The 27,934-nt window shown below is 46.5% G+C and overlaps 1 protein-coding gene across 6 annotated transcripts in view; it reads right to left on the minus strand.

Annotated features, from left to right (window-relative positions):
* Positions 1-4,904: 4,904 nt before the first annotated feature.
* Positions 4,905-27,934, minus strand: part of BRCA1 (BRCA1 DNA repair associated) — a 53,233-nt gene continuing 30,203 nt past the window's right edge. For all 6 annotated transcript variants that reach the window (XM_045837011.1, XM_045837010.1, XM_045837009.1 and 3 more), the window contains exons 13-23: positions 25,930-26,053; positions 23,646-23,836; positions 20,972-21,282; positions 18,363-18,450; positions 15,655-15,732; positions 15,084-15,124; positions 11,798-11,881; positions 8,753-8,807; positions 7,173-7,246; positions 6,720-6,780; positions 4,905-6,049 (exon numbers count right to left, since the gene is read on the minus strand). In XM_045837011.1, coding sequence (XP_045692967.1) covers positions 5,925-6,049; positions 6,720-6,780; positions 7,173-7,246; positions 8,753-8,807; positions 11,798-11,881; positions 15,084-15,124; positions 15,655-15,732; positions 18,363-18,450; positions 20,972-21,282; positions 23,646-23,836; positions 25,930-26,053 — 1,232 coding nt within the window. In that variant the 3' untranslated portion in view covers positions 4,905-5,924. The remainder of the gene's footprint in view (positions 6,050-6,719; positions 6,781-7,172; positions 7,247-8,752; positions 8,808-11,797; positions 11,882-15,083; positions 15,125-15,654; positions 15,733-18,362; positions 18,451-20,971; positions 21,283-23,645; positions 23,837-25,929; positions 26,054-27,934) is intronic.

The following is a 27,934-nucleotide window of genomic DNA, read 5'->3' on the forward strand; positions in this document are numbered from 1 at the left end:
ATGCCGTCCCGTTTTCTCCACAGAACTTCTGTTGTCCGTGTGTATTTCTTCATAGCAGCCACAACACACACGGATCCAGCCGGCCAGGGTCCGCATCAGAATGGATCTTTTCTCTCTTCCATAGCCCTAGTGTGTACGCACACTTACACACACACAGGCTACCACAGAAGTGGGCATGGGTGCTCCCCTCAATCATTGAGCTTATTGGGTTTTTTTTTAAAGTTCATTTATTTATTTTTAGAGAGAGGGGAAGGGAGGGAGAGACACATCAATGTGTGCCCGCCTCTCACCCTGGGGACCTGGCCCGAAACCCAGGCATGTGCCCTGACTTGGGACCCTTTGGTTCACAAGCTGGCACTCAACCCGCTGAACCATCCCAGCCAGGGCTCCTTCCCTCTTAATGTAGCCATCTTCTCCCATCCGCCTGCTGTTTGTCCCTTTGGGTCTCCGCTGCCACGCGTCCACAGGTCTGCCTGCCTTTCTCCCTGGCGGCCGCCTTTCTCTTCTCCCCTCGGAGAGCCCACCGGTAGCTGACTCTCACAGGGCGGGTTGTCTGTGCCTTGCTCTTCATCGGTCAATAAAAATAAATTACAAAATCATTTGTTTTATTTGTTCTTGTTACCTTGAGGGCTGTCTGAAATTGCCTTGCTTTGGAAAGCTGTATTTGCATATTCTCTGTGCTGGAGTCAAAGGCTGCAGCTGGGGTTTCGCTGCAATTTAAATATTAATAATACCTCCGAAACCGCTAGCTAGCTGGGGACTTTTTTTTTTTAACAGCCTGGCCCTTCTGCTCCTAGGTTGCTAACATAATTTAATCTTTGTCCTTTGCTTTGTATTTGTTTAAAGGGCCATTTTGAAGTCAACTGCAGCCAGCTGCTGCAGCCTCGTAGGTAGGAACTAGCTATTCAGCCCACGAACCTTAGTTTTTCTTAACGGCCCTAAACTAAGATTCAGTTCACTCCGGAGACAAAGGATTAGGCCGTAGGTAACACGTTATACCAATGAGCACCCTCTTTCACTAAGCCAGGATCTCAAACTCGAGCTTGCTTCTGAGTCAGATTGCTGGGTCCCACTCTGTTCCTAGTTCAGCAGGTGGAGAGCGAGGCACCAGGGTTTGCATCTCCAACAAGCTCCTGGATGATACTGTTACCTGCCTCCCGTCCCCACCAGGGGACCATGGTTTGAGAGTCACCACACTTCACTGCACAGTGAGCTGCTTTATGATCCCAGGTCCCCGAAACTAGAAGTCTGGAATGCTTGTCCCTTGGCCCCCATAAAATGGGGTGCGTCTCTGCAGTTCTCCATCCGCTCCAACCATTGCTTAAGATTTCCCTGATCGCTCAGACTCATCTCGGGATCAGCCCCCCTCGCTCCTCCCCAGCCCCTGCTCGCCACAGGCCCGGGCTGTCTCCAGGTCTCCTTCGTTACCTGCTTGCCCAGATTCATTTCTTTAATTTTCTCCTCATTATGGGCAGATTTACAGGCTGTCTGCGGCAGCTGCACGTCACTGGAGTACGGGAAGGGGGCCTCTGGCTCCGCCATCTCACAGCCTCTGATGAGCAAGTTCCCGAGGCGCCCGGCCAGCCAGCCCCGTTCTCTGTGGGGCTTCTGAGGGTGGACCCGCAGGGCCCCGCACCCTGCCCTCCCTCCGCGCTGCCTGCCTCCAGCAGCGCTGCCCTTATCTACGCCTCGCAGCCTTCGCGGCATACCTTCCGGGCGGGCGGCTTGGCCTCTTCTGCTCCCACCTCCCCAACAGATTTCTTTCCTTTTCTCCTGCGTGTTTTCGAGCCAGTACTTTGTTAGTGATTCCGGTTGCATTTCTGAGGAGGGAGATAATCTACCAAGTTCTTCTCCAGGGCCCTCCCTGCGCCTGCGTGACAATCCCTCCTCGTCTTCCTTGCCAGCTCCTTTGCAGAAGTTCATTTCCTGAAATGGTTACCAGACAGGGGGCCTGGCCCTGAGCGGGTCTACCTAGGGCCAGCTGTAGCCTGTGGGTTCTTGACTTCGTGTAGGAAAGCTTTCACAACACGAGTCCAGGTGGCTGGGCCGATGAGTTTACTAAAGCTGGGGACAGCGACACCAGGAAGGGCTGAGCACGGAAGCAGCAACAGGAGAGCCTAAGGGGCTCTCCTTGGCTCGCTGGGCCCTGGGGGCAGGTTCCGGGGATGAGCCTGGGACAAGCTGCCAGCTGCCCACTGCCTGAGAGTCTAGGAGACACGTGCCCACGAAGAAAAGTGGGGGAAGGAGAAGGGAATGGCGCAGGCTGCTCCCCAGAGGGAGGCCGTGCACTTGCTACCTTTGTCTGGTGGCTTTTATCTCTCTCTTGTGGGTGGGTATCTTAGGGGAGGTTTCAGGGGAGGGTTCCAGTAGAATATTCATCAGATCTCCAGGTGCACCCTTTCAGGGTCATGGTCTCCCCTGATTGGTCGGGTGACAGGGCAGGGGGTCATTAGTCATTGCACCTGCTTCTGGCGTAGCCCACCTGGTTTTGCTGCTTTTCCGGGCCTGGAGCTGAAACGCCGCCCTGAGGCCTGGATGTTGTCTCCAGGGAGGAAAGGTTGCCCTGGGGGTGAGGTCCTTGTTCTCCCAGTTGTGCCCCCTGCCAGGCCTTCCGCCCCGTGACCGTGTGCACCTGGCTGTACGTTGCAGAGCCACTTTGTTCAGCCATCTGCCTCAGTTTCCCGATTCCGCTTGCCTAGGAATTTTCCCAGCTTTTTACCACTTGTCTCAAAATGAGACCAAGTCTGTACAGAAACCAGTTCCCAAAACACTGCTTTGCTGAGAGGGCTAAGAATTGCGGGATGGAAGACTGGGGAGACACCTTCAAGCCAGAGGTGAAAGGAACAAGTAGATTGGCTCCATCTCAGGTGAGACTCTTAAATCCAGCCAAGCATCACGAGGCAGGGCCAGAAGCTGACTTCCAGGAAAAGGTTACAGAGCTTAAAAAAAAAAACCGGGGGGATAACTGTTGGGAGACTGAGCCAATCACAGAAAACCTTTTAATGTGTCTTAGTCATCCCTGCTCTCAGCCAGGATTCCTGGGAAGGCAGGCTGTCCTAGATAGATGTTGCTTTTTCTATTAACCCGTCAGTGATGGGGGCTGCAGGCTGCGGCCTGGCTCACCCCCAGGGCCCAGCAAGCCGCGGCATGTCAATGGAAATGAAACACTCTTCACCGGCTGGGTGTGTGGCACTTGCTTCCTGCCTGCCTTTACTGACAACACTGAGACCCATGGACCACCCCCAGCAGGCAGACAGGGGCTGGCATGGGTCCTAGAGAGGTTGTGCTCTAGGCGAGGCTGAACTGGAAGGCTCTGACATCTGAAAGATGAGCAATCATGACCTGGGATGCTGGGTGGGAGCGGAAGTAGGGGTAGCCATCATCCAATCCTGTAAGTCCCTTCGCCTAGGGCTGCTTTCGCAGGCAGAGCTGCCACTTGGAGGCAGGACCTCCTACCGTCTCCCTCCGTGAGGATACGAGAAGTTGGAGAGCTAGTTCCCTTCACGGCCCACTCCCCTCCCCCAGTTCTCCTGAGGCTCGAAGCGGCGCCTTCTGACCTGGGGTTGGTGACTGGTGCGAGGGAAAGCTGACTGATGGGACAGAAAGGGCACGGGTTCATCTCCCGGCTCTGCAACCTTTTGAGCGAAATCTTTACTTTCAGTTCCCATTCTTCAAAGGAAGTGACAAATACCCACTTCTTAGAGCTGTGATGAAGACTCAATGAGATAAAAATGTAACAATGGCAGCTCAGTCTGTTTTTTTTCTCTTCTTCCCTCACCGGCCCTCCCTCCGTACAAATACGGCAGCACTGAACTGTGTGCGATTTCATTCTCCTTGCCTCACAGAGGATTCCAGTCTACGACAGTGCCAAGACCGAGAAACGGGGACACAGACTGTCACCTGCGGATTAAACATGTTAATTCCAAAGATGTCCTCCCTAGATTTCTGTCCGCTGGTTATTTAATCGAACAGGAGTTGAGGTACTGCTGTGACGAGGCCTTGGAGCTGCACTTAAGGCGATGGACTGTGAGATAGACGATCACCCTGGATTACCTGGTGGGCACACTCTAATCACCTGAGCCCTTAAAAGCAGAAATTCTTGCCTTGACCGGGGGCTCAGTTGTTTGGAGCATCATCCCATACACCAAAATGTTGTGGGTTCGATCCCCGTGCAGGGCACATACCTGGGTTGCAAATTCAATCCCCAGTTGGGGCATGTATGGGAGGCAAGCGATCGATGTTTCTCATTCCCTTCCTCTGCCTCTAAAAATCAATAAACATATCCTCGGGGGAGGATTAAAAATAAATAACAGAAAACAGAAACTCTCTGGTAGGAGTTGAGACAGAAGAGAAAGTCAGCGAGTCCAAACGTGAGAAAGACTGGACCAGCCCTTGCTGGTTTTGGAGGAGGCGGCAGGGGGTCAGAGCCTGGGGGTGTGGGCGGCCCCCAGGAGCTAAGGACGACTCGGGACAACACTCCGCAGAGAAACCGAGACCCTGCGACCGCAAGGAGCAATGTGGCCAACACCACGAAACTGGGAAGTGGACTCATCCCCCAGAGCCACCGGAAAGGAACACAACCTTGCCAGCACCTTCTTTTTGGCCTTGTGAAACCCGAAACAAAGGAACCAGCGGAGCCAACTTGGACTTCGTACCTACAGAGCTGAGATAATAAATAAATGGGCATTGTTTTAACCGCTCTATTTGTGACACTTTGTTGCAGCAGTTAATAGAAGCTGTAATACGATAGGCTGTAAAGACCCTTAATAACCCTGGGAGGGAGGGGGGAGGCACTATCGCAAACCCTGCTGCATGAACCAGACTACGGCGCAGTGAAAAGGCTCTGAGAAGTGAGTGCGCAGGCGCGAGCATGAAGAATGGTCGTGCGCGGTGGGAGCGTGTGCGCCAAGTTTATTTGCAGGTGAACAGGACAACATTTACACAAAACACACGGCGTGCAGAGAGGCCGGCACTGCCCTCATACACCGGGGGCCGAGGAAGACCTAGTCCTCCCAGCAGCCATAAACAGTCCCGGGTAATGAGTTTATGAAAAACACTTTCTCTTCCTTCAGCAAACAAAATTATTTATGAAGCCATACATTCAGCAAGAGGGAGCAAAAGGGAAAAAAAATTACCTCAAGGAACGCAATAGCTCCTTTCCTGGTGGGATCCGTCATTTTACAGACATGAAATATTCATATCAGAGACCTTATATTTCAAGAGGAATGGGTTACATATCAGAGCCACAGGAGCAAATATTTTTTTTATTATTACCAACAGGGAATTAGGAGATTCTCTTTGGACACCAGTTCTTGCCCAGACTTTTGGAGATCAGGGTCAGTGTGACCGCCCTCTCTAATTAACCCTCAAATTTCACATTTCTAGCCACTCCCTGCCTCTGAATTCCCCGCCAATGCTCCACTTCAGCCTTCGAGAGCTGCCCACGGACTGTTAAGTCTCACCACAGGTCCCTAAGCACTCACCTTCCACGAAAGGGTTTGACTCTTGGCCTTTATGAACACAGGGTTTTAGGGAAACAAATTCAGGGAAACCATCTACTCTGAGCCCAGCTACTCTGCCCCCAGCTCTAAGCCAACGGCCCCAGTACAAGGACTGGGGCTGATAAATAATGAATCAGCATCTTGCTCAATTGGTGGCATTTAAAATTCTTTTCAGGTGAAAAATTACCACAATTTTGTGCTCATGGCAGATTTCAAAGGGAGACGTGAAGCAGAAAATCTTTAAGGGCCCTGGCACAGCCAGAAGTCCTCTTCAGGCTGGAGTACATCAAATATTTAGTAACCAGGACTGTGGAAGGACTAAAGAGGACGTCCCAGGGCCTGGAAAAAGGCCACTTCTTAGGCTTATCCTCGGGGTCTGGTGGAGACAGGCTCTGTATACAAGACACACGGGGCTGGCAGCCATCAGCAGCCGCTCTGGGAGGGCTGGGGGACCAGGTAGGCGTCCAGCTCCTGGCACTGGTAGAGGGCCACGCTGTCCAGTACCCACTCTCGGGTCACCACAGGCACCTCACACATCTGCCCAATCACTGAGGACAGAGAACACAGGCAAAGATTAGTGTCAATTCACGTTCTACCCGACCAGAGTCTAGTCAGTCCCGCCTGGGGACCTGCTTGTATGGGATCTAGTTCCTGAGGTGGGAGCCCGGGTGTGGATTTTAAGCGATGCTTCAGGACCTAGGACCTCACTCAGGAGCCTGAGGAGTGCCTGCTGGCGAAAGCTTACGGCTTCTGACAACTTTATGAACACCCGCTCCGCTCTGTTACAGGAGAAGTCATCGGAGAGAGCAAAAGAATATGGACATCTGACAATGGGGAAAACATATTTGCAACATCTTAACCTCCCCCAATGGAAATAGTTCATGCATGACTTTCATAATGCAAAATAAACCAACAAAAAAAGTTTAAAAAGACATTTTAGCCATTCACTCATTCATTCATTCACCCCACAAATATTTGCTGAGTACCTCAGATGTGGTGAGAACTGTGCCCAGTAAGCACCAGGTGACCTGTGGTGACACAGGACTCCATGTGACACAGACACGTGCTTGCGGCCTTCTGAAGCCCCACACGGGTGCACCACCCGCTCCAGCTGACCTGAGCGGGACGCCCAGGCCTAGAACCACACAGCGATCTGTACACTCACCCAGTCTCTCTAGCCTGCACTCCTCTTGATGAAGGTTTTACGGCAGGACTTACCGTGGGAGCCACTGTCCTCCGCCCAGGCGTCCGGCTGCATGACCACAACCCGGTGAGTGCCCTGCGTCCCCAGGGAGGAAATGACATTGAGGATATCAGAACAGGACTTGGAGAACAGTCGCTTCGCCACTCCTTGGCGGTGGGCCGAAGCAGGCTACTCTGGGGCGACCACACAGAGGAAGGGGAAGGGCACACGGCAAAAAGGGCTGGAGGTGAAGAGCCTTCGCTCCGTGTATTAAATGAACACTTCTAGCTCCCAGGTCCTGGCTCGCCCCTTACAGATGGAGACTGCTGGCACAGACGCGTGGTCAGACAAGGCTTGCAGTGAAGGGAAGCTTCTCGGGCTACACGGGGGTGTGAAGGGTTGGTCACAGGGACCCACGGGGGCCACCTCGCTCAGTCACCAGGCAGGGTACCGTGCCCTCCCCCTCCGCCGGGACACCCGGCGCTTACCTCGCCCACAGTGAACGCCGAAGGGTCCTTCACCACGGCAGCCCCGCAAAGCCGCACCATCCACTCTAGCTGATCTGAAGAGGCGTTTAGACAGAAGATCACCACGGTCATCTACACGTTTAGCCCGGGCTCCGCACCCCTCACTCCTCTGAGTGGAGACTGACAGCAGGACTTCTCAGCGGGAGTCCCTGTCTCTCTGCCCCTGTCTCTCTGCCCCAGAGGGACGGAAGGCTTTCAAGTAGAGGCGTATGGATTCCAAGTTAATTTGTCACTGAAATGCTACCTATTCTGGTTATCGGTCCCCATAAGGCCACTTGGTGGATAAGGTTTAACAGTCTCTCAAACAAAATACAAGAAAAGATCTAATTCCCATTAATTTGCTAAACTGCTGGCTGAGATACTGTGAAAACAACACCCACTGTCCTCCCTCCCTCCCTGCCGAATTCTGCGCTGGTAACTGATAATCACAGCCACCGAGCACACCACACTCGGTGGTAATGGCTGTACACGTCAAGAGATGGGAAAACGGTCCCTTAAAAAGAAGAAAGAAAAAGAAAACCCCTGTCATCCCGGACAGAGACGCAGCGTGCCAGCTGGAAAGGCTCCCTGGAGAGCTGGTTTACCAACATTGGGGGGCAGAAACCACGAGAGACAGCCCCTGGGTTTTATTGGGACCTGGAAAATGGGGAGACCTGACCAACGGGTGGCTTCTGGACCTCTCTGGGCGCTCTTTTCTATCAACCTATTTCTGGAGACTGCTAAGGTGCTCCTCTTTGAATGCATCGAGGTCAACTGACTCACCTCCAAAATGATACCCATGGGAGGCGCTGGTTTTCATTACACCAAAGCACAAACACACTGAGAAATCTATGTGTGGCATGTGGAAATTTCATAAAAACTCAATCAATAACCAATAAAGAAGACATAGGCAAAATTACTTTGCCAGGCTCCCCCGCTGCCAGCCAGCCATCCCCGACCAGACAGCAAGGCCCTGTTCTGCGAGTTAGATGGCTGGGCCCCTGGGGCGGAAGCGGGCACCAAGGTAGAGGCGGCCGGCCTTCGGTTTGAAAATAAGGAACCAGACCCGCGCATGCACCAGGGCCTCGGTGCCACGCCAGAGCATCGCATCCAGGGTCGGATGTCATGAGAAGACGTTCATCCAGTCCTTCCCCGCTCCGGGCCTGTGCGGGGAGCCCAGGTTCCCAGGGCTGCGCTTTCCTCACTGTCAAATGCAGGTGGTTCAGGAAGAACAGGACTCTCTCCCTAACTTAGGTCTCCCCCTTTCTTACACCAAAGAGCGGGTGAGAGTGGCTCTACCCCATCTGAACACCGAGCACACTGTGCCCTAGATATCAATTCTTCACTGCCTTCTAGCTCCTGAGAAGGGGAGCAGGGCTAGTTTTTTTTTTTTTTTTTTTTAATACGGTAACATTTAGGTGCAGTTCTGTCTGACAGGTGATAGAGAAACAGGCTAACCTCTCACCAGCCTGAGGCACCCCCATAAGATGACCCCTCCTATAACAGCCCACCGCGTAAGGAAAAGGCTGGTGCTGGACCCTGCAGCTCTCCCGGCCTCTTACCTGTGGGCATGTTGGTAAAGGGCCCGTAGCAACAGATTTCCAGGCCCCTGAAGATCTGGGAGAGGAGGGGAACAGAGGGATAGAGAAAACAAACAAACAAACAAAAAACACTAGTTACAAGAGTATGAGTTTTATAAAAAACAATGTAAAGAGACTTTCAGAAAGGAAGGACCTTTTTTTTTCTGTTTGCCATCTGACAGTTCCTACTGCTACTTCCCAGAGAGCATCAGTGCAATGCCCGGAGCGCCGGTGCGGTTCAGCGGACGCTTCTGAAGCGTGCAGGCAGCTGACCTACTCTACGGCGGCACTTTGCCACTCAAGGGCCGAGCCTCCACCTTGCCACCAGTCAGGCCCAGGCTCCTCCCTGGTGACCTTTTCCAGGTGACTCCGCTTCTTGTTAGAGATGAGAGGGGGCAAAAAAGGTCCTTATTTTGTTTAATGCAAGAAACCCAGCTTTTAGCTGACGTTTGATGTTTATGCAGACTTGGTGTATCCGTACTAACCAACCATGACCCTAACCGGCAGAGGGCCTGCGTTTCTTGTCGATGTACATCCTCCCTTTCTCCTGGTCTCAGAGCACCTGCTGCTGCCTTCACGATGCTCTGAGAACGCCCCCTGTTCCTTCGGCAACAATGAAGTGGAGCCTGGTCCCGCCTCTCCTCACTCAGCTGACCGACCGCCTGGTTTCCGGGAGACACGGATCACACCGCACCTCCCAGGGGCCTCTTCCACTCACAGTGCAGGCAGAAGGACTTTCTCTGATGATGGAAATGTTCTACATTTCTGTTAATAAGGCAGCTATGAGTCACATGCAGCTATCGAGCACCTAAAATGTGGCTGAGATGAGTGAGAAACTAAGCTTCATATTTTACTTTAGTTACAATTTGAACAGCTCATGGAGCTGGTGGCCCACTGTGCTGGACAGACGCACGCTTACCCACGCAGCGGTGCCGGTTCTTAGGGAAGGACTGGGGCATCCCGTCAAAGAAGAAACCTGAATCCGTGCCAGTTGGCTGCACATATATCATTTTAGTAATCCTCATTTCCTTCACCCTCTTTCCTTCTCCCCATTCCACTAGAGAGAAAATTGCTTAGGCCTGGAACTCGCCTCGCTTCAAATACAAGACTGGGATAAAGAAAAAAATCAGGAAGCCAAAAGCATGTGACTACCTTTTAGGAAATATTCCCCCAGCCCCCATTCTAATGACAGCCAGAGGACAGAGGCATGAGAAAGGATTGCAAAACAGATCCGTTTCTGTTTTAAGTGACAGCCCCCGCCCGTGCCATTCTCACTGTATGGAGAGCGTGAACCCCCGACCCGTTAACAGGACCCAGATGCTCATAATGCTAAACGTTTCCCCTGGGCAGCCTGCTGGAGCCCAATGTTACGGTAAAAAGTACAAAAGATTAGAATTCTTTTCCATCCGGGCTGATGGAAAAAAATTGAGGAGTACGTCTAGTTATGAGAAATTTGAACTTTCACTTCTACAGACACACTTCTTTCCCACGGGAAGATACTACGGTGATATCTTGTATCCTCACCATGTCGTGACTTTGACCGGTCCTTTCCATCATCACCACCCCAAATGCAGGGAAACCCCCGAACACTGAGATCTCCTTCAAAGGAGGGGAAATCTGGGGCTAACCCTAACCCCCACACACAGTGGAACAGAAACAAATGGCTGCTCGCAGAGCTGCCCTGGGTGCAGGCGGAAGTGGGCCCAGCAGCTTTTTCTGGCACGTGGCAGTGCCTGGATAGGCTCAACAGCGGAGAGCAGGCTGCCCCCAAGGACTCCGAGTTCCAGGGCTTGATCTGTGATCATCTCCCAGAGCAGTTTTCCTGGAAAACCACCTCTACTGGTTCTCGCTCCGGTTCTGTAAAGGGACAGAGGGTGCTCTGTGCAGGGATGCTCTGAAATGCCTGGTGGTGCACTGGGAACGGGAAGACACGCAGACTGGGAACACGCATGCTCTGCCAGGGCCTGCGAAAGGGACCTGCGAAAGCTACCGGCTCAGGCCCGACAGGCAGGTGTGAAATCTTGCCTGGATTTCTCCCTGAGAGGAGGACATAAGTTTGGCCACATCATTCACTACAGGATGATTTGGGGAATATCACCTGAGTGTTCCTGGGCCTCTGGTCCTTCATTTTCAAAGATGTTAGGTGAATCTATTTTCCTCCTTGGTGAAACTTTCTATAATTTTATAGGAAACTATAATATCATCATTAAGAGCTCAGACACTGAAGCTAGATGGCCTGGGTTCAACTCCCAGTTGTGAGTTCACGATTAGCTGTGTGAGCTCGAGCAACTTACTCCACCGCCCTGAGCCTCAATTTTCTCACTTAAAAAATAGGCATAATTATTGCACATGTCTCGGAGGTTTGCCGTAAAACTGTTGATCGGTTAAAATACAGCTGAGGTTTCGTACTGGCATACATTGAACATTATACAGATGTCAGCTACCGATGACCAATCACGCTCTCTTCTGGGCACCCACGGACAGCACTGGGGGCCTCCCCTCTACGGCACTCCCCACACTGCGTTAGAGAAGGGCGCTGGGGCGGGGGGAGGTGGGAAGAGCAAAGGTTTGGACTCCCTTCTGTTTCAAACCCCAGCTCTGCCACTTATCAGCTGAGATCTAAACCCCAAGACTGGACCAAATTACACTGCTTTTCTAAACCATTCATAAAATAGATATAATACTTATTTACCTTGTTGGCTAGAACTTAAAAAAAAAAACACCTATATGGAAGCACGTAGCAATGCATAATACCCCTTAAAAGATGAATGAAGGGGGCTAGAATGCATGGAGGAGGTGGGCTTTACCATTCTTTAAAAAAATTTTTTTTAAAGATTTTATTTATTTATTTTTAGAGAGGGGAAGGGAGAGAGGGAAACATCAATGTGTGGTTGCCTCTCCAGCACCCCTACTGGGGACCTGGCCTGTAACCCAGGTGTGTGCCCTGACTGGGAATCGAACAGGCGACCCTTTGGTTTGCAGGCTGGCACTCAGTCCACTGAGCTACTCCAGCCAGGGCGACTTTACCTTTCTGTCCTGGGATTCTCTTGCTCGCTTTGGACCTTGGTGGTTCCTTCCATTGATAACGTCTCCTCTGACTTCAAAATCTTGCTGAAAGAAACCAAACCCAAACCACAGGGATCAAAGAGAAGTCTTCTTCAATGGGGGCAGAGTAGATGTGTCGTATATAAGGAGCTGAGCACCGCCGGACCATATTTCGACTGCCTCCCCTAAATCACAGGTTTTGGTAGACTGGATGAAACGGCCAGCATCTCAGATGCTGAAATCAATTCCCTGAAGCTAACCTTTGTGGGCAGAAATTAAAAACCGGTTTTCACCTTCCTGGGACGTACTGTATTTTAGTTTTCAACATCTACCTCCTCAAAACATCCCCTTAGCATTCAGATTAAACTGCTAACACTGTGCTGTTATAAAAATAACTGGAGAATTCCTGACCTCTTAAATCAATCGTGTATTAACATCTAAGGGCTTCTCAGATTTTCATTGATTTAGTTAATGAAACCAAAATGATAAAATACATTCGATACATGTAATACACTGAAGAAAAAGGTTTTTCCTAATCACTATTTTGACTGACCAAGGATGAGAATAATGGGATTGGGGAGGTCAAGGCTTTGGGGAGAAATCTGGGGGAGAATGCTCACAAGCAATCCCGACCGCAACCCAGGGTGTAGGGGAAGACCACGTCTGCTGCCAAGAGCTTTACAAAATGAAGTCATGCCAGCGGAACCACAGGCTGACAGCAGGGGGGAGACTAGGTAACGCTCCCTAGTCACTTCAGAGAGGAGACAGAAGATAAATATGTCATCTTTTTGGAGACGACGTTCAAATTTATAGGCTTGATTGTGCCCCTGTCCCTACTTCACCTCTGCCTAGATGTCTAATATAAATTCCCAAATTTACGCACCTAAATGGAGCGTTTTTTAAAAATTGGTTTATTATTTTTTTAAAAAAGATTTTATTTAGTAATTTTCAGAGAGGGGAAGGGAGGGAGAAAGAGAGGGAGAGAAACATCAATGTGTGGTTGCTTCTCGCGTGCCCCACACTGGGGACAGGACCCACAACCCAGGCATGTGCCCTAATGGGCAATCGAATTGGCGACCCTTTGGTTCACAGGTCAGTGCTCAATCCACTGAGCCGCACCAGCCAGGGCTGAAAATTGGTTTTATTATTGATGTAATTTGAAATGGAGCTCTTGATTCTAACTCCCTCTCACTATTAATACTACTAATATCCACGCCACGGTTCACCCTCTCGATTCCTTCCCTTTACCTCATCTCCTAAATTTCACCCTTTCATCAGTCCCGTCTCCAAACGTATCTCAAACCAACCTCCTCCCACCACCTCCATGTCTCTGATTACCCTACACGGAAAATTCAGATTCCTTACCTTGATTTACCCCAAATCCCACCTGATCTGGCCCTTGTCTCTAACCTTCTCCAATTCTGTCTGACCTCTGTCCCTACATGTCACTCACCAGTCACTGCCTTCCAGCTACAACAGTCTGTTTTTCCTTAACGGTCAAACTCGTTCCTACTTCACGACCTCTATGCTTGCCGTTCCCCTGCCCACGCTGTGCTGCCTACGTTTTTCAAGGCCAGTTCCTAGTCTTGTGTCGCAGGTACAGCTGAAGCATTTCAGAAGCCATCCCTGGCTCTCCTCAACTCAAGGAGTCATTATCCGCCTCCAGTCAGTTCCTAACCTATTTATAGTATTTACTGATATTTTTTTTTCTTTTAATCATTGTTCAAGTACAGCTTTCTCCCTTTTACTCCCATTCCAGCCCTCCCACCAAACCCTCCCCACTTCCCTCCCATTACCACCCTCTCCCTAGTTTTTGTCCATGTGTCCTTTAAATTTGTAAACCCTACCCATTCTCCCCTGAAATTTCCTCATCTCTCCCCTCTGGTCACTGTCAGCCTGTCCTCTATTTCAGTGTCTTTGGTTATATTTTGCTTGTTTCTTTGTTTTGTTGTTTAGGTTCCTGTTAAAGGTGAGATCATATGGTATTTGTCTTTCACTGCCTGGCTTGTTTCGCTTAGCATAATGCTTTCCAGCTCCATCCACGCTGTTGCAAAGGGTAGGAGCTCCTTTCTCTCTGCTGCATAGAATTCCATTGTGTAAATGTACCATAGTTTTTTGATCCATTCATTTACTAGTGGGCATCTAGGTTGCTTTCAGCACTTAACTATTGTAAATTGTGCTGCTATGAACACTGGGGTGCAAAGGTTCTTTTGGATTGGTGTTTCAGGGTTCTTAGGACAGAGTCCCAGCAGTGGAATTGCTGGGTCAAAAGGCAGATCCACTTTTAGTTTTCTGAGGAAATTCCATACTGCTTTCCATAGTGGCTGTACTAGTCTGCAGTCCCACTAACAGTGCACTAGGGTCCCCTTTTCTCCACATCCTCTCCAACACTTGTTTGTTGCTTGTTTATGATGGCCATTCTGACCAGTGTGAAGTGGTATCTCACTGTGGTTTTAATTTGCATCTCTCTGATAACTAGTGATATTATTTGCTGATATCTTAAATGTTCTTTACACTGTGAGTTCTCCCTTGACAGAATGGCAATACGAGCAGACTCTGGACCCGTTGGTCACGTGTACTGCTGTGTTCCCGGTGCCCAGCACACAGTAGGCTCCCAGTGGTACAAGCCACTGAATGGAAGTTAAAACCAACAAAACCGTCACTTAATTAATTATGAACACACTGACTAGTACATAATAGTTTAAAACTTCTTGCTAGTTTTATTTTCCCCGTTCTGTTGTCACCGGCAGCTCTTCGATGGCTCTGTTCTAAAATTATTCCTCCTCCCACACTCATCTTGTTTACCTCTCCCTGTTCTGGGTCTCATACAGAGTAACATCTCTTTGCAGGAACCTGATTTCTAAACAAGTAGATTTGCATATCAATATGAAGGAATTTTCTTAACCTTTTTTTTGGGGGGGAGTGTGATTTTTAAATTTATTTTTAGAGGGACGACAAAGGAGGGAGAAAGAGAGGAGAAACATCTATTGGCTGCCCTTTGCAAGGCACCCAGACCAGGGACTGAACCTGCAACCCAGGCATGTGCCCTGACTGGGACTCGAACTGGCGACCTTTCACTTTGTGGGACGATGCCCAACCAACTGAGCTGCAGCGGTCAGGGCTGCTCTGCATAACTGGATGATTCCCACCATCAAGGGAAATCAATCTGTGGCAAGTTGTGCAAGGACGGAAGCAGCTAAACTGTCAGTGTGTGCCATTTTCAATGGCACCAAGTCTTTCTGATTCATTTGTAACACCAAGTACCTACCTCATCTAGAATCTTTCTTTCTTTAACAGACTGGGTCACCCCTAAAGAGATCACAGAAAAGACAAGTCACAATGCAGAAGAACATGCTCTTTTCATGGAGGTGCACAGCGAAGCGATTCACAGGAGAGCCCGGGAGGAATAACACTGAGCAGACGCCCCCTCCGCATAAAGCCACAGCTCTTTAATAAGACTTGTAGCAGAGATTTCCTCCTGGAGACACAGCTGATGCTTAATCCAAACATTATAACAGTGCCTGATGCAGGCAAATTTCTGCCTATTATTAAATAAATCCCTCCTTCCTATGTTAACCCTGTCGTTGCTAGGAGCAGATTAGGCCCCATTAGTTATAAAAAGAAATCCATTTTCCCAACGTTACCAGCTTATCTGAGCAAAGAGATATGTGTAAAGATAAAGCTAGGCTAGTGTTATCTAGTGTTATCGTTAAAGACCTTTTGGTAATTCAGATTCAGCATCAGCAAAAAAAAAAAACCCCTTCGGTGTTAAAATGTTAGGTGTAAAAATGCAATTCTGAGATGTTAAAGGGAGGAGGGCAGAGGTACACTGTACTTACAGAAATAGCTAACTACCCATTTTCCTCCTGCAATTCCCAGGAAATATTTCAGTGTCCGTTCACATACGAACTCAGCATCTGCAGAATGAAAGATACCCAAAGGGTTAGTAGAAGTTGGAAACAAAGTCAGGAAGTGCTGCTCTAACAGGCTAAAGAGCTCCAGCTCCCTATACGACTTGCAATCCACCTGGATCGATGATTCCAATACCCTGGTGATAGAATCAGAGGCTGGAAGCACCTCTCGTTATAGCCAGCACGTGTGGATCTTTGGAAGCTGGAGAAGACGGACATGAAATTAAAACCAGAGAAAATGTCTGCCCTGTCTTCTGGATGCCAAGACTAGCTAGAGACATCCATTACTGCGTATCCACACTGTAAGTACTGATACACGCGGCTGGGGAAGATCTATTTTACTGGATGGCAAAACGTCAAAGGAGAAGAAAAGAGTCTTGTTGAAATCCTATATCTGAAATATCAATGTAAGTGACAAATTTTCACTCCCGGACTTCTACCCGGGGAACCCTAATCCCCTAGTTCCCCTGAGAGGGACGGGAAAATACAGAGTATTTTCATGGCTTTTCTCCTTTCAACCTAAGTATTTCAGAAAGTAGTAGCTGAAGAATCACTTATTTCCTAGTGTTTCAAAAACTCCTTTGAAGAATAAATAAGCAAACCGAGGAAAGAAGAAATCTATTTAACCAAATCCTAAACACAGCAGCCCGTCTGCCAGTAGTAGCAACAGCCATTGTTCCTCACAGAATTCCTCACCAATTATTAAAATCTTATTTTTTTATCACAGCTTTAGAGCTTTTTGTTTAACTGCTGCAGAAGTTGATCTATAAAAAAGAGTTTATTTATTTATTTTTAGACAGAGGGGAGGGAGAAAGAGAAGGAGAGAAACATCGATGTGAGAGATACAGTGATCAGCTGCCTCTCATGTGCCCCCCACTGCACTGGGGACCGGGCCTGCAACCCAGGCATGTGCCCTGACTAGGAATCGAACCTGTGACCTTTCTGTTCATAGGCTGATGCTCAATCCACTGATTGCCATAGCCAAGGCAAAAGTTGATTAATAATATGCTTTAAACTCACAAATTTTAGCTCATTTCTAGTTCAGAAGTTATACTGCTTTTGGGTTTAAAGATTAATTACCTCAGATTTAATTTACATTTTAAAGTTTCCTTTTCACCTTCCAGCAGCTTTGATGCAAACCTATAGCTTAAGATACTTTAAATTTTAATGACATTCATCTCTAAAATAGCACTTGGTTCAAAGTACCTTGTTCTGGCATTCGGTTCCTATATTACCCTCTGGCCCTGTGGTGTGACCTATACACACAGTAGAAACCAAACACCTTAGAGGTTCTAAGGCGATGTGTCCCTGGCAAGGAGTCTGGACCCTCTACTCAAGGACCTGCAGCCATGTGAACAGAGCCGACCACCGTGTTTCCCGAGAGCCAATTTGGCCAGAAAGCTTTTGAGAGCTGTATCTCCTGCGTGCTGCACACACTGGTTTTTGCGTCCTGGAGCCCATGAACAAGTCTACCTCCTCTCCCAGATAGCGAACAACTCTTCAAATATTTGAAGACAGTGGTCTTGTTCCCTTAAGACTTCTCATTCCTCCATCTGCTCTTCAGATAACATTGTTCTGAATTCTCTCTTCCCATCCTCACCACCCACCTCTGGAAAAACACTCTAACGGTTGGTGACCAGCTTAAAAGGAAGGCACGGAGCTCAAAACAGAGCACATATACCTTCCGGGCAGCCGCTCCAGCAGAGAACGCAGGAGCGGGGTCAGGACTTTTACTCCAGTTGTTCCAGACAGGAGGCCTGCATCAGTGAGGCCCGAGTGCAAACAAGCTTTTCAGCAGCCCTGAAATGTTTACTCAGGTTTAGCGCACAGTCAACCAAAAGGTGCCCGTGATCACGGGAGTCCTAATTAAGGTTTTAAAAGGGGAAGGTGTAGGACAAAGGAATTTTTTCCCGTTTCTCCTTTTTCACATGCTAGGCTACCCAGAGCTGACATCGGACCCATTTCCTGAAAAACTCCAACTAGTGTTTGCGTGAAGCCAGGACACGGGTCGACAGGGGCTGGGATTCCAAGCGCCCAGATTTTGAATCAAGACTCGCTTGTGTCCCGTTCTCCCCTCTGCCCCGCCTGTCCCTCTGGGACCGGAGCTCTGCCTCACCAGAAGGCCCACCCCACAGGGTGGTCCTGGCAGGGCGGACTAATGGAAGTGGTCCATCACTCTGGCTCACTGCTCTCTACCTCTTTTTTAAAGAATTTATTTATTGTTTTCCTTGTCTGAGGACATGCTTATTGATTTTAGAAAAAGGGAAAGGGAACAAGAGAAACATCGACATTAAAGAGAAACATGGATCGGCTGCCCCTTGTATCACACCCCAGCTGGGGACTGAACCTGCAGCCTAGGTGTGTTCCCCACTCGGGAACCAAACCCCGCCACCTCTCGGTTTTCGGGATGGTGCTCTAACGAAGGGAGCCGCACTGGCCAGGGTGACCCCTCTGAAACCTTAATGCAATGCAAAAGGGGGTCAGGAAATGGCAAAGCTGTAATTTTTCTTTCACAAAATAACAATCGATGGACTAATGGAGGACCTTTGCCCATGCTACACCTAACAGATGCTCCTCTTTCTTCATGGAGTTCTATGCGACTGGCGCGATGCGCGCCACCGAGGTCCTTGGTGTACCTGTTTTCATGACGACGTGAGTGGTCTCTTCAGTAATTAGATCAGTCACAGCGATGTGGTGCTTTCTGGCGAACTTGTGCACAAGCATCTGAAATCAAATAAAAGATTACACGATTATCAATCACCTCTAGTGCACGGCTTAGTGCATTCGTTATCCTCGCTTTGAATCTCCATTTTTTCCCTCAGAAAAGGTACATTCTTTTTATTCGAACATGTCTGGAGTCTCAGGGTAAATAGCAATTTAATGCAAATTATATATAAATCAGAGGAAGAAATTCTACAGTAGTTCATGCTAGCAGACATGAACTATATAACCAAGCATTCAAAATAATGTTAATACTCCCTTTCACAGCAGATATCATTGGGCTCCCTCGCAGAACGATACTCTGCAATACTATAATTTAGATTTATCAGCTTACACTATATAAGTGGAGAGGCAACTAGCCCACACAGAAAGTTATTCTACAGATATGTGACTTAAAAACAAGATATAATCCTCTGACAGTTATAAGACATTCAAGTCAAGAGTGCAAAAACTATCAATTCTTCTTACGGAGAACTGGAAGAGACTTATATTATTCCAAAGAGAAATCTAGAGCCATCTAGCTATTATCTATCACCACTCCCCCACCCCCGCCCCAAAAAGGCAGATAAAGAAATGAACCAGATCCATTACGGACACAGCTGACATAATTAGTAGCTCCTGTTTGGTAAACAACCGTGTTTACCAAGGCCACCATTTATTAGCCATCGCCACCCGCGCCAGTATTTGCCCGCCGCACGTGCTGCCGCGGAGGTCAGGGCATCTCTCTTGCACGCCGCCTCACTCCACAGTGCCACCGGGCACCAGGAAGGCAGGCTAGAGAAGCTAATGGTATCCTCCCCCCCTTTGCCACCGCCCTCTGCCAGGATCATTAGCAATTCTGAACTGATTAATTGCTGAAATCCCAGCCTTGAAACAGTGTTCAGTTAGAAGAGCAACTGCTGAAAAGATCATCTTAATATGGGCTTCAGAATTAATCACGTGTAATACAGTCAGCAGCTTTCATAATAAATTTACCACACTTCAGCAAGTCTGAATGGAGCTGAAAAGTTTTCCTCTTTGCTTGTTTAAAGACAGTATGTACCCAAGCCACTTATAGTCTCATGTGAGGCTCAGAGTTGCCCATGGCAAGAGAGATGAGATCACTTTAGCCATTTCTGAGAAGCTGAACTCACGAAACGAGGAATGCGAATTTTCAATGAATAAAGGGGAAATCTAGATATGTAGGCAGATGATCAAGAGCAACGTAGACACAGGTATGAATGTGGAGAGCAAGTAGCTGGTCTGGGCACCTGCTTGTGAAATTAGAATTCTAGAATTGCTGATGAGAATTTATTCATTGTACCTTCCAGGGCAGACAAAGGTCACCTGGCCCTTTTAGTAGTGGGCCATGTCTGGCCGCAGAGAATGCGATGCTGAGCTGCTGCCCATACAGAACGTAGGACGAGAATGAGAAACAGTTCTTAACCCAGGAAGGATATAGCAAGAAAGTTACTAAGAATGACCGTCATCTCTCAGTGTGTAATAAATTACACCTACCACTGAATCAATTTGATACTCTAGTATGTTATCTTGTCATGGTTCTTTAAGATACATTCACTCAATTATTTTATTATGAACTGATACCAATGGTGATTAGTTACAGAGGAGGTAAGTTTCTTAAGATGTCTGAAATCTACACTCAGTCCAAACAGAAACAATGTTTCATTGGTCTTAATATTTTTTTTTTTTAAGATTTTATTTATTTATTTTTAGGGAGGGAAAGGGGGGGAGAGAGAGAGAGAGGGGGGGAGAGAGAGAGAGAGAGAGAGAGAGAGAGAGAGACAGAGAGAGAGAGAGACATCAATGTGCGGTTGCTGGGGGTTATGGCCTGCAACCCAGGAATGTACCCTGGCTGGGAATCGAACCTGGGACACTTTGGTTCCCAGCCTGCGCTCAATCCACTGAGCTACGCCAGCCAGGTGGTCTTAATATTTTAATGGGTATTTTCCCACAGTGTGAAACAAATTCCTGTTTCCCCCATGAAGGGACCAAAGAAATGTCAAAATCCTAATAGGAAAGAGGGGCTATTGTAGGGCAGAAATGATAGGGCAGGTTATGAAACAGCTGGGTCACAGGCCAGGACAAAGGCAAGTAAACACCGGAGAAATGTCATTAGCTGGTGGTGTGCTTGGAACCAGTTCGAATTCAGTTAAACATGCCGGTGCGTTCTCTCTGAGGTGAACCAAGGTGGGGAAAACATGCCTTCTGGGGAGCAGAGCTACACCTACTTGCTTTTTAAATTAGAAATAAAATGAAAACACTCCATATCATACCCAAAATTACAATCTTTCTAAATGTTTAATATTATTTCCTTAAGTAAATATATACAAAGTAACCTATGCTATCGTTTTATCTAGGTCCCAAATATCCGAAATTAGTCATGGAAATTAAATTACATAGAATTTTTCCTATTTCCTAGATTTCTTCCTGTAAGTTATTTATCGCTAGAACCTATTCAAAACTAACATTTACAGTACATTAATGCAGTGTCAGTCATCAGGGAAATGGACATGGATAAACTTACTAATTCTTTTTGGGTCAAGCCTGATGCCACCATTGATATTCTTCTGTTGACCGTTTTTGTTGACGATACCACTTCTGGCTTCTCCCCACTCCCACTTTCTTCCTTCACATTCCACCTAGCAGCACTGGTCGTTCGAGCAGTAGCTGGACTCTTGGCAGATTCTCCAACCTGGAACGGGGGTCCTGTCGATGCAGAGGCTGACGCCGGCACGCTGCAAACAGGAGCTGGCTCTGGGGCTCTGTCTTCATCGGGGTCCGACTCTGGGTCATCGAAGAGTCTGACTCCAGATTCTAGGGAAGGGGGGGTTCCCTCTAAAAGGAAGGGGGGAAGAAGTTTACTTTACATGACAATGAATCTTGAATTCCAAAGTCTAGTCTATGCTAAGAATTAAATAGATAGATCAAGCCCCAACTGCTGGTGTGGTTCAGTGGGTAGGGCCTCGATCCACAAACCGAAATGGTCACTGGTTCCCATCAGGGCACATGCCTGGGTTGCAGACCAGGTCCCATGTTACAGGTGTGCAAGAGGCAACCTATCGATGTTTCTCTCGCACATTGAAGTTTCTCTCCCTCTCTTCCCCTCTCTCTAAAAACAAATAAAATCTTAGGAATAAAAAAAGTAGATCAACTTAGGTAAAAAGAAAAATGGGCGTGCTAATATACTATTGGTGGAGGTGCAATGTGGCTTAACTTTTCTAAATGACTATTTGGCATTATATTCCACAAGTCTTGTGTGTTTACACTTCCAGTCAATAATTCAAGTTTTAGAAATGTATCCTAAGGGAATAAAAGATGCATGTACAAGTTTAGTCAGGGAAATGTCCACTGTAACGTTGTTCATAACAGTCAAGTTTTAGAAACAACCTGAATGTCCAATAATGGGTTGGCACAGCCATTCCGACGGAGCACTCTTCGTCCGTTACGATTAATTACAATAAAACAGCAAAATGCACACACCTACGTTCCCTGCAGCCCTGTTTACAACAGCCAAGAGTGGAAGCAACCCACATGTCTATCAATGGATGAAAGGATAAATAAAATGTGGTATATACATTCCATGGTTTTTAAAAAGCTAAACGAATAGCTTTATATAAAGAAGACAATCCGGTCACATGCTATAAACATGGATGAACCTTGAGGACATTATGCTAAGTGAAAGAAGTCCATCACAACAAGACAAATACTGTACTATTCCACTTATGTGGGGTATTTAAGTATATATGTATATATATAGATAAATATAGATAAATATTTATATAAATATAAACTAATATATAAAAATATATATATTTAACCCTTGCCCAAGTATACATGTATTGCTTTTATAGAGAGAGGAAAGGGAAAGGGGACAGAGAGAAACATTGACGTGAGAGAGAAACATCCCGGGACTAAACTCGAAACCTGACTGTGAGGATGTGCCCTGATTGGGAATCGAACCTGAGACCTTTCAGTGCACAGGCCGCTCTAACCACACCAGCCAGGGCCACTTACATGAGGTATTTAAAGTAGCCAAACTCTGGGCAACCAGCAGAAGGGTGGTTGCTGGGGGACAGGGTAGGGGGGTGGGGAGCTGCTGTGTGATGGGTATAGTTTCAGTTTTGCAAAACGAACAAATTCTAGAGAACAGCTGCACCACAGTGAGAATGCACTTAACAGCACTAAACACTTAAAAGTGGTTAAGATAATAAATTTTGTTAAGTATTTTTTACTGTAATTACAAGTTAAAAAAAAAAAAAGATGCCATTGATTTTGATAGAGTTAGGATTCTATTTTAGAGCCCCAACATGAAAAAAATTTGTAGCTTAGAATCCATGATATGCAATATTATAAGGTATGCTTTCTATAACCTTAGTCATTTATTTTATCTAGTTTAAATATTCCTTTTTTATTACCTATATTATCCAACTGTTTGGCAATTCACATATGGTACTTTATTTAGTGAGGGAAGGGAAAAATAAGAAATATTCAACTTTTGTTTTGTCATCCATGATGGTATCAATTACTTTTTTCTCTTAACATATCATCAGGTATCATTACCCAATTAAAAATAGAAGACCACCCCAGAAACATTGCAGAAAATTTCACTCCACCAGGAAATAAGCACAGCTAAGTACACTGTACGAGATTCCTAAAATGACCCCAATTAAAATGGCCAAATACTGCATTCGGATGACAAAGAGCACCTTTTATGAGAGTGTGCTTTTGAGGATTCATTTAAAATTTTCTTTAGTCATTCAAACTTTGATTTACAAGCCATAAAACACACCATTCATTTAAAGTGGTTTATAAGGCATAACATATATAGTCATTTATATTCATTTATTCAGGAAATAAGAACTTACTTTGGAGATTTGACTCATTTTTCAATCAAGGACAGACCTAAAACTCTATTCTAGGGCTCCAGAACTCTTATCTAACAGTTGAAATAAAATATTTAGAGGACCAGGACTCTCTCGTCTTCAGAAAGTTAAACCAATATAGACAAATTAACAACTGCAATAATTTTCAAGTGAACTTGGATTAACATTCAAGCTGTTTTTTAAAAATGGGTTTAAGTATACCAGATGCATTCATGATATACTAACACCTCTGAAAGATGATTAACCAGAATACCTTTAGGTAAGATTCAGAGTAAAATAAAAGTGTTTTCTCCAACAGAGCAGATGAGATATTACCGAGATCTTGTCTTGACAAATAAGACGGCTCCATGAAATCTTGGGGCCCAGCCTTGGTCCGTTGCTGCTCCTTCACGTCAATACCCTTAACGAGCTCCTTCTGAGATGGGCGGTTTCTGTTCTGAAGATTCTGTGAGTAGCTATGCATATCCCACTTATCATCTAGCAGCTGGGATTTACAAGGGGAAGACCTAGAAAGAATGAAACAAGAACACCATCACCATAGCCTCTGTCAAAAGACTTACACTTTTGGGGCAGCCAAAGCATAAGAGAAACAGCTCATTGTCAGAGGGATACCCAAGCAACTGCCAAAAGTCTGGATTCATGATCCCCAACCTGTCGGGGGTGACAAAGAACACCTCCCCTTAGGATCTCATCTGAGGCAGTAAGTACATTTCCTAGTTGTTTACAAGTAGGTCAGTAAATTTCAGCAAATTAGCTACAGCCACTTCCTCAAATTCATGAGTCCCCATGGATGTGTTAGAATCAGATCTCTCATGAAAGTAGAAAGTTGATTAACTTTGACATCGTTACACTCATTCTTTGTACCCAATTTCAGCACAACTCTAGACTCATCCCCATCTCTTGCCTTTTCAACGGCAAGTCACTCTAAAAACAAGTCAGTCATAAACTATTGTTAGAAGAGTTTATGCACACAGTAATTCCTTTACTCTTTCAGAGTTTAGGACTTTGCTGAATAAAATATTTAACAGATTTATTTTTTAAAAAGATTTTATACTGGCACGTGGCCCACAACCCAGGTACACGCCCTGACCAGGAATCAAACTGGCAACCCTTCGGTTTGCAGGAGGACACCCAACCCACTGAGCCACACCCGTCAGGGTGATATTTAACAGATTTACGGGACCCCAGAGACCAGCCACTTAATTGAATTAAATATTGGGTGTTTACCGTGAGTCAGGCACTAAAACTAAGCCCTGTGGATAAAAGATGAGCAAGACCTAAACTGCGGACCTCAAGTAGTCTAGTGGGAGGAAGTTCAATCAAATGTGTAGGTTCGTTAACAGAAATCTCTTAGGGGAAGGGGGAGGAAGAGCAGAAATATTTGTTCTAAAATTCAATGGGCGGTTAGCTCAACTAGTTAAAGCGTGACAATGAAGTCATCACCTCTAAACGTGGGTTTAATTGCACCTGGACACGAACAATGGTGTGGGGGTTGCCTGAGGGAGCGGAGAGTGCTGGCTGGAGAGGGACAAAGGGGAAAATACTGGGACAAATATAATAGCATAATCAACAAAATATAATAAAAAATACATTTTTAACAATAAAAATAAGTAAATAAACATGGGTGTAGTACCTATGGAAGACAACCTTTTAATTCTGTCTGACACAGGGCCAGGGCCCCAGCCTCAAAAACATGTCCTTGGCCGATCCAAGAGGTTTGGAAAAGATGGCGTGATTAGATTTTTGACAACTTTGCCACGATTATCAGAAAGATAAATACACACACGGTAGGAACTCAAATATGAATTCCTTTTCCTTCCTGGAGCAGTGGACTCTAATGGCTCTGAGACTCTTCCTGAACTATCCAATAGGAATAATAAATAGCCCAGAACTTATCCTTTTACCTTCACGATGCTGTTGTAAAGATCCAATGAGAAAGTAGGTAAAGTATTTTTGAAAAAATATATAAAGTACTATGCAGTCTAATCTCAACAGTGATTTGAATAGACACCCTGAAAGATACTGTGAAGAGTTCCCGGAATAAATCAATACATTAAGGCCCAAACCTTTCCTTTAATTAGGGCGAGGGCTGCCTTGCAGAACTCTACCATCAGCCTCCAGGCTTGTTTACGTTTTAGTTCTGCAAGGACTTCTGACCTCCAGAAGGAACAAATGCATCATACATTTCTCACGGTGTAGCTCAAGCCTTATGTAGATCCAAAAAGCCCGTATGTGATTGTGCAAAAAATCAGCCTAGCCCTGGCTGGCGTGGCTTAGTGGATTAAGCACTGGCCTACAAACCAAAGGGTCACTGGTTCAATTCCTGGTCAGGGCACAGGCCTGGGTAGTGGGCCAGGTCCTAGGTTGGGGGTGTACAGGAGGCAACCAGTCGACGTGTCTCTCACACACACTGATGTTTCTCTCCCTCTCGTTCTCCCTCCCTTCCCGTGTCTCTGAAAATAAATAAATAAAATCTTAAAAAACAAAAACAAAACCAAAAAACTAGAGATAGTAGTATGGTGAAAAATATTTAACAATAAGAGTTCAAGATAAGTAGATGTTGCTTAGATACCACAATCTGACGTTTACCACTTCTTACCTTTCCACTCCTGTTTCTTTGTATTTGCTGGTGGAGCTACCCAGATACTCTTGAACCTTGTCTGCAGAAAGGCTTTCCGGATTGCGACTTACAGGATATTCGCTACTTTTCTCTGACGTTAATACTGTTTTAAAAGAAATGAGAAAACAAAGAAATTTCCTGCTTTATTCCGATGGCGATAATTCAGGTGAGCATATCAGTTTTTTTCAAAAGCAGCAACCCATGACAATCGAATTGGCTTTCATGCAAGTATATCAGACCGAATTTCATAAACACAAGTGACCAGCATGGAACTAAATGGAACTAAAAAATAAATAAAAAGAGCACTTGAAGACTGGGTAAAACAAGGACACCTGAGTCAAGGCTGAAAAAAAAACCCCCACAGATTTATAATTTTTTGGCCCCGAATGATAAGAAAACAAGGATAGGGAATAATTTTTGTTTATCTCGACAGGAAACTAAATTATACTGAAATCCCCTTAGACAACAGGGAAGAGAAAGTACGGGAAAGCGAAGAACATTCCCTTTCCCATCCCTACTGCCTCCACAAAGATTATAAAACGGACGGGAGCGTTTACATGTGTGGGAACACGAGAGGGAAGGTGTCGCATGAAGAAGAAAAACCAGGTAACATTTTGCTTCAGGTTTTCAACTGGTAAGAGAAACAGAACCAACCAACCCCCACCCCCGCCAAAAAGGAAAACCAAGGCGCAGACCCTGAACCCTGGCTGCACGGATCTAACGCGGAAACGGCCCAAGAAAGGAAACAAGACCCGACAGACCCAAGGCGAAGCGCTGAAACACATTCGTGTCACCCTACTTATTTATTAATTCCGCCAAATGTATTACTGTGCCACTGCTTTCTAGGAAGTAGCTTACAGGCAGAAAGATTTAAAAAGCAAAATCAAATTCTTAAAATTACAAACGTCTTCTATCCATTCAAGAGTCACTGATGGCTATTCATTTATTTCGAGCTTTTATTAGAAAAGCTGGAATCCATAAATTGAAGCAGGGACATGTAAACAAAGGGCCGTATTAATTAAACGGTTTTTGAAGACACTGGGTGACCTGGGGGGAAATAGTTATTGATTTCCTGAGTTAATTCTCAGATGCATTATTTATACTTTTCTTTGTGCTCATCTTGCCGGGACCCGTGAGTTTCTAGGAACACGAGAACTCGGCCTCGGAGCTGCCGGCTGCTCAAGGCAATCAGAGTCCACCTAACTATGCAGTTTTTCTTTCATGCGGGTACCCAAAGCTTTTTAATAAGGATATCATTTCCCCCAAATACAGGGTGACAGCTGGTACCGGGCAGTGTGCAGGCTCTAAGGAGTCACCCCACACAGAACCAGCCATCGGGAAGGGTGAGTGGAAGAGGCGCAAGGGCAGGGAGGGGCCTCCGACACACACAGAGGAGAACGTCCCTCCGTCACGTGTGCGCATGCAGCACCGCAGTTCCTCTCTTCGCTACGGTGGGATCGGGCTACGAAGAAAGTATGTTAACCTGAGTTAGAATTCAATTACTCGATGGTACCTAAAAATACGGGGCAAAATTTCTTCTTTTCTTTTCCCTCAGTGAGTATTTCATAAATGCAGGGATCCAGAGCCCAGGCACTGAAACGGCACCAATAGTCCCCCTTAAATCAATTCCTTATCTGAGGATCTTAACATGTTATGTGTTATATTTTTCATGGGTAGGGAATATCAGCCAGACAAAACATTTAATAAATTTACTGACTGCCTATTATGTGCTAATAATAGCACATAATATGTGAAAAGTATTGGGAGACTCAGAGGAAAAGACATCGGGGAAGAAAGGAGATAAGAAGAAATGACAGACTATAAAGCATAGAACCCATAGTGAAATCCAGCTTTAAAAAGCACATACCCCATCCACCCAGTTGATTGAGAACTTCCAGGGGAGGAGCCTAGGAATTTTGAACTAGTGCCTCCAGGAATAAATGGACTATGGGATAAAAAAAAAAGCTCAGATGTGTCTGAAAAT

Source organism: Phyllostomus hastatus, unplaced genomic scaffold, assembly GCF_019186645.2.
Source record: "Phyllostomus hastatus isolate PE091 unplaced genomic scaffold, TTU_PhHast_1.1 phas_contig_210, whole genome shotgun sequence".
Classification (NCBI taxonomy): Eukaryota; Metazoa; Chordata; class Mammalia; order Chiroptera; family Phyllostomidae; genus Phyllostomus; species Phyllostomus hastatus.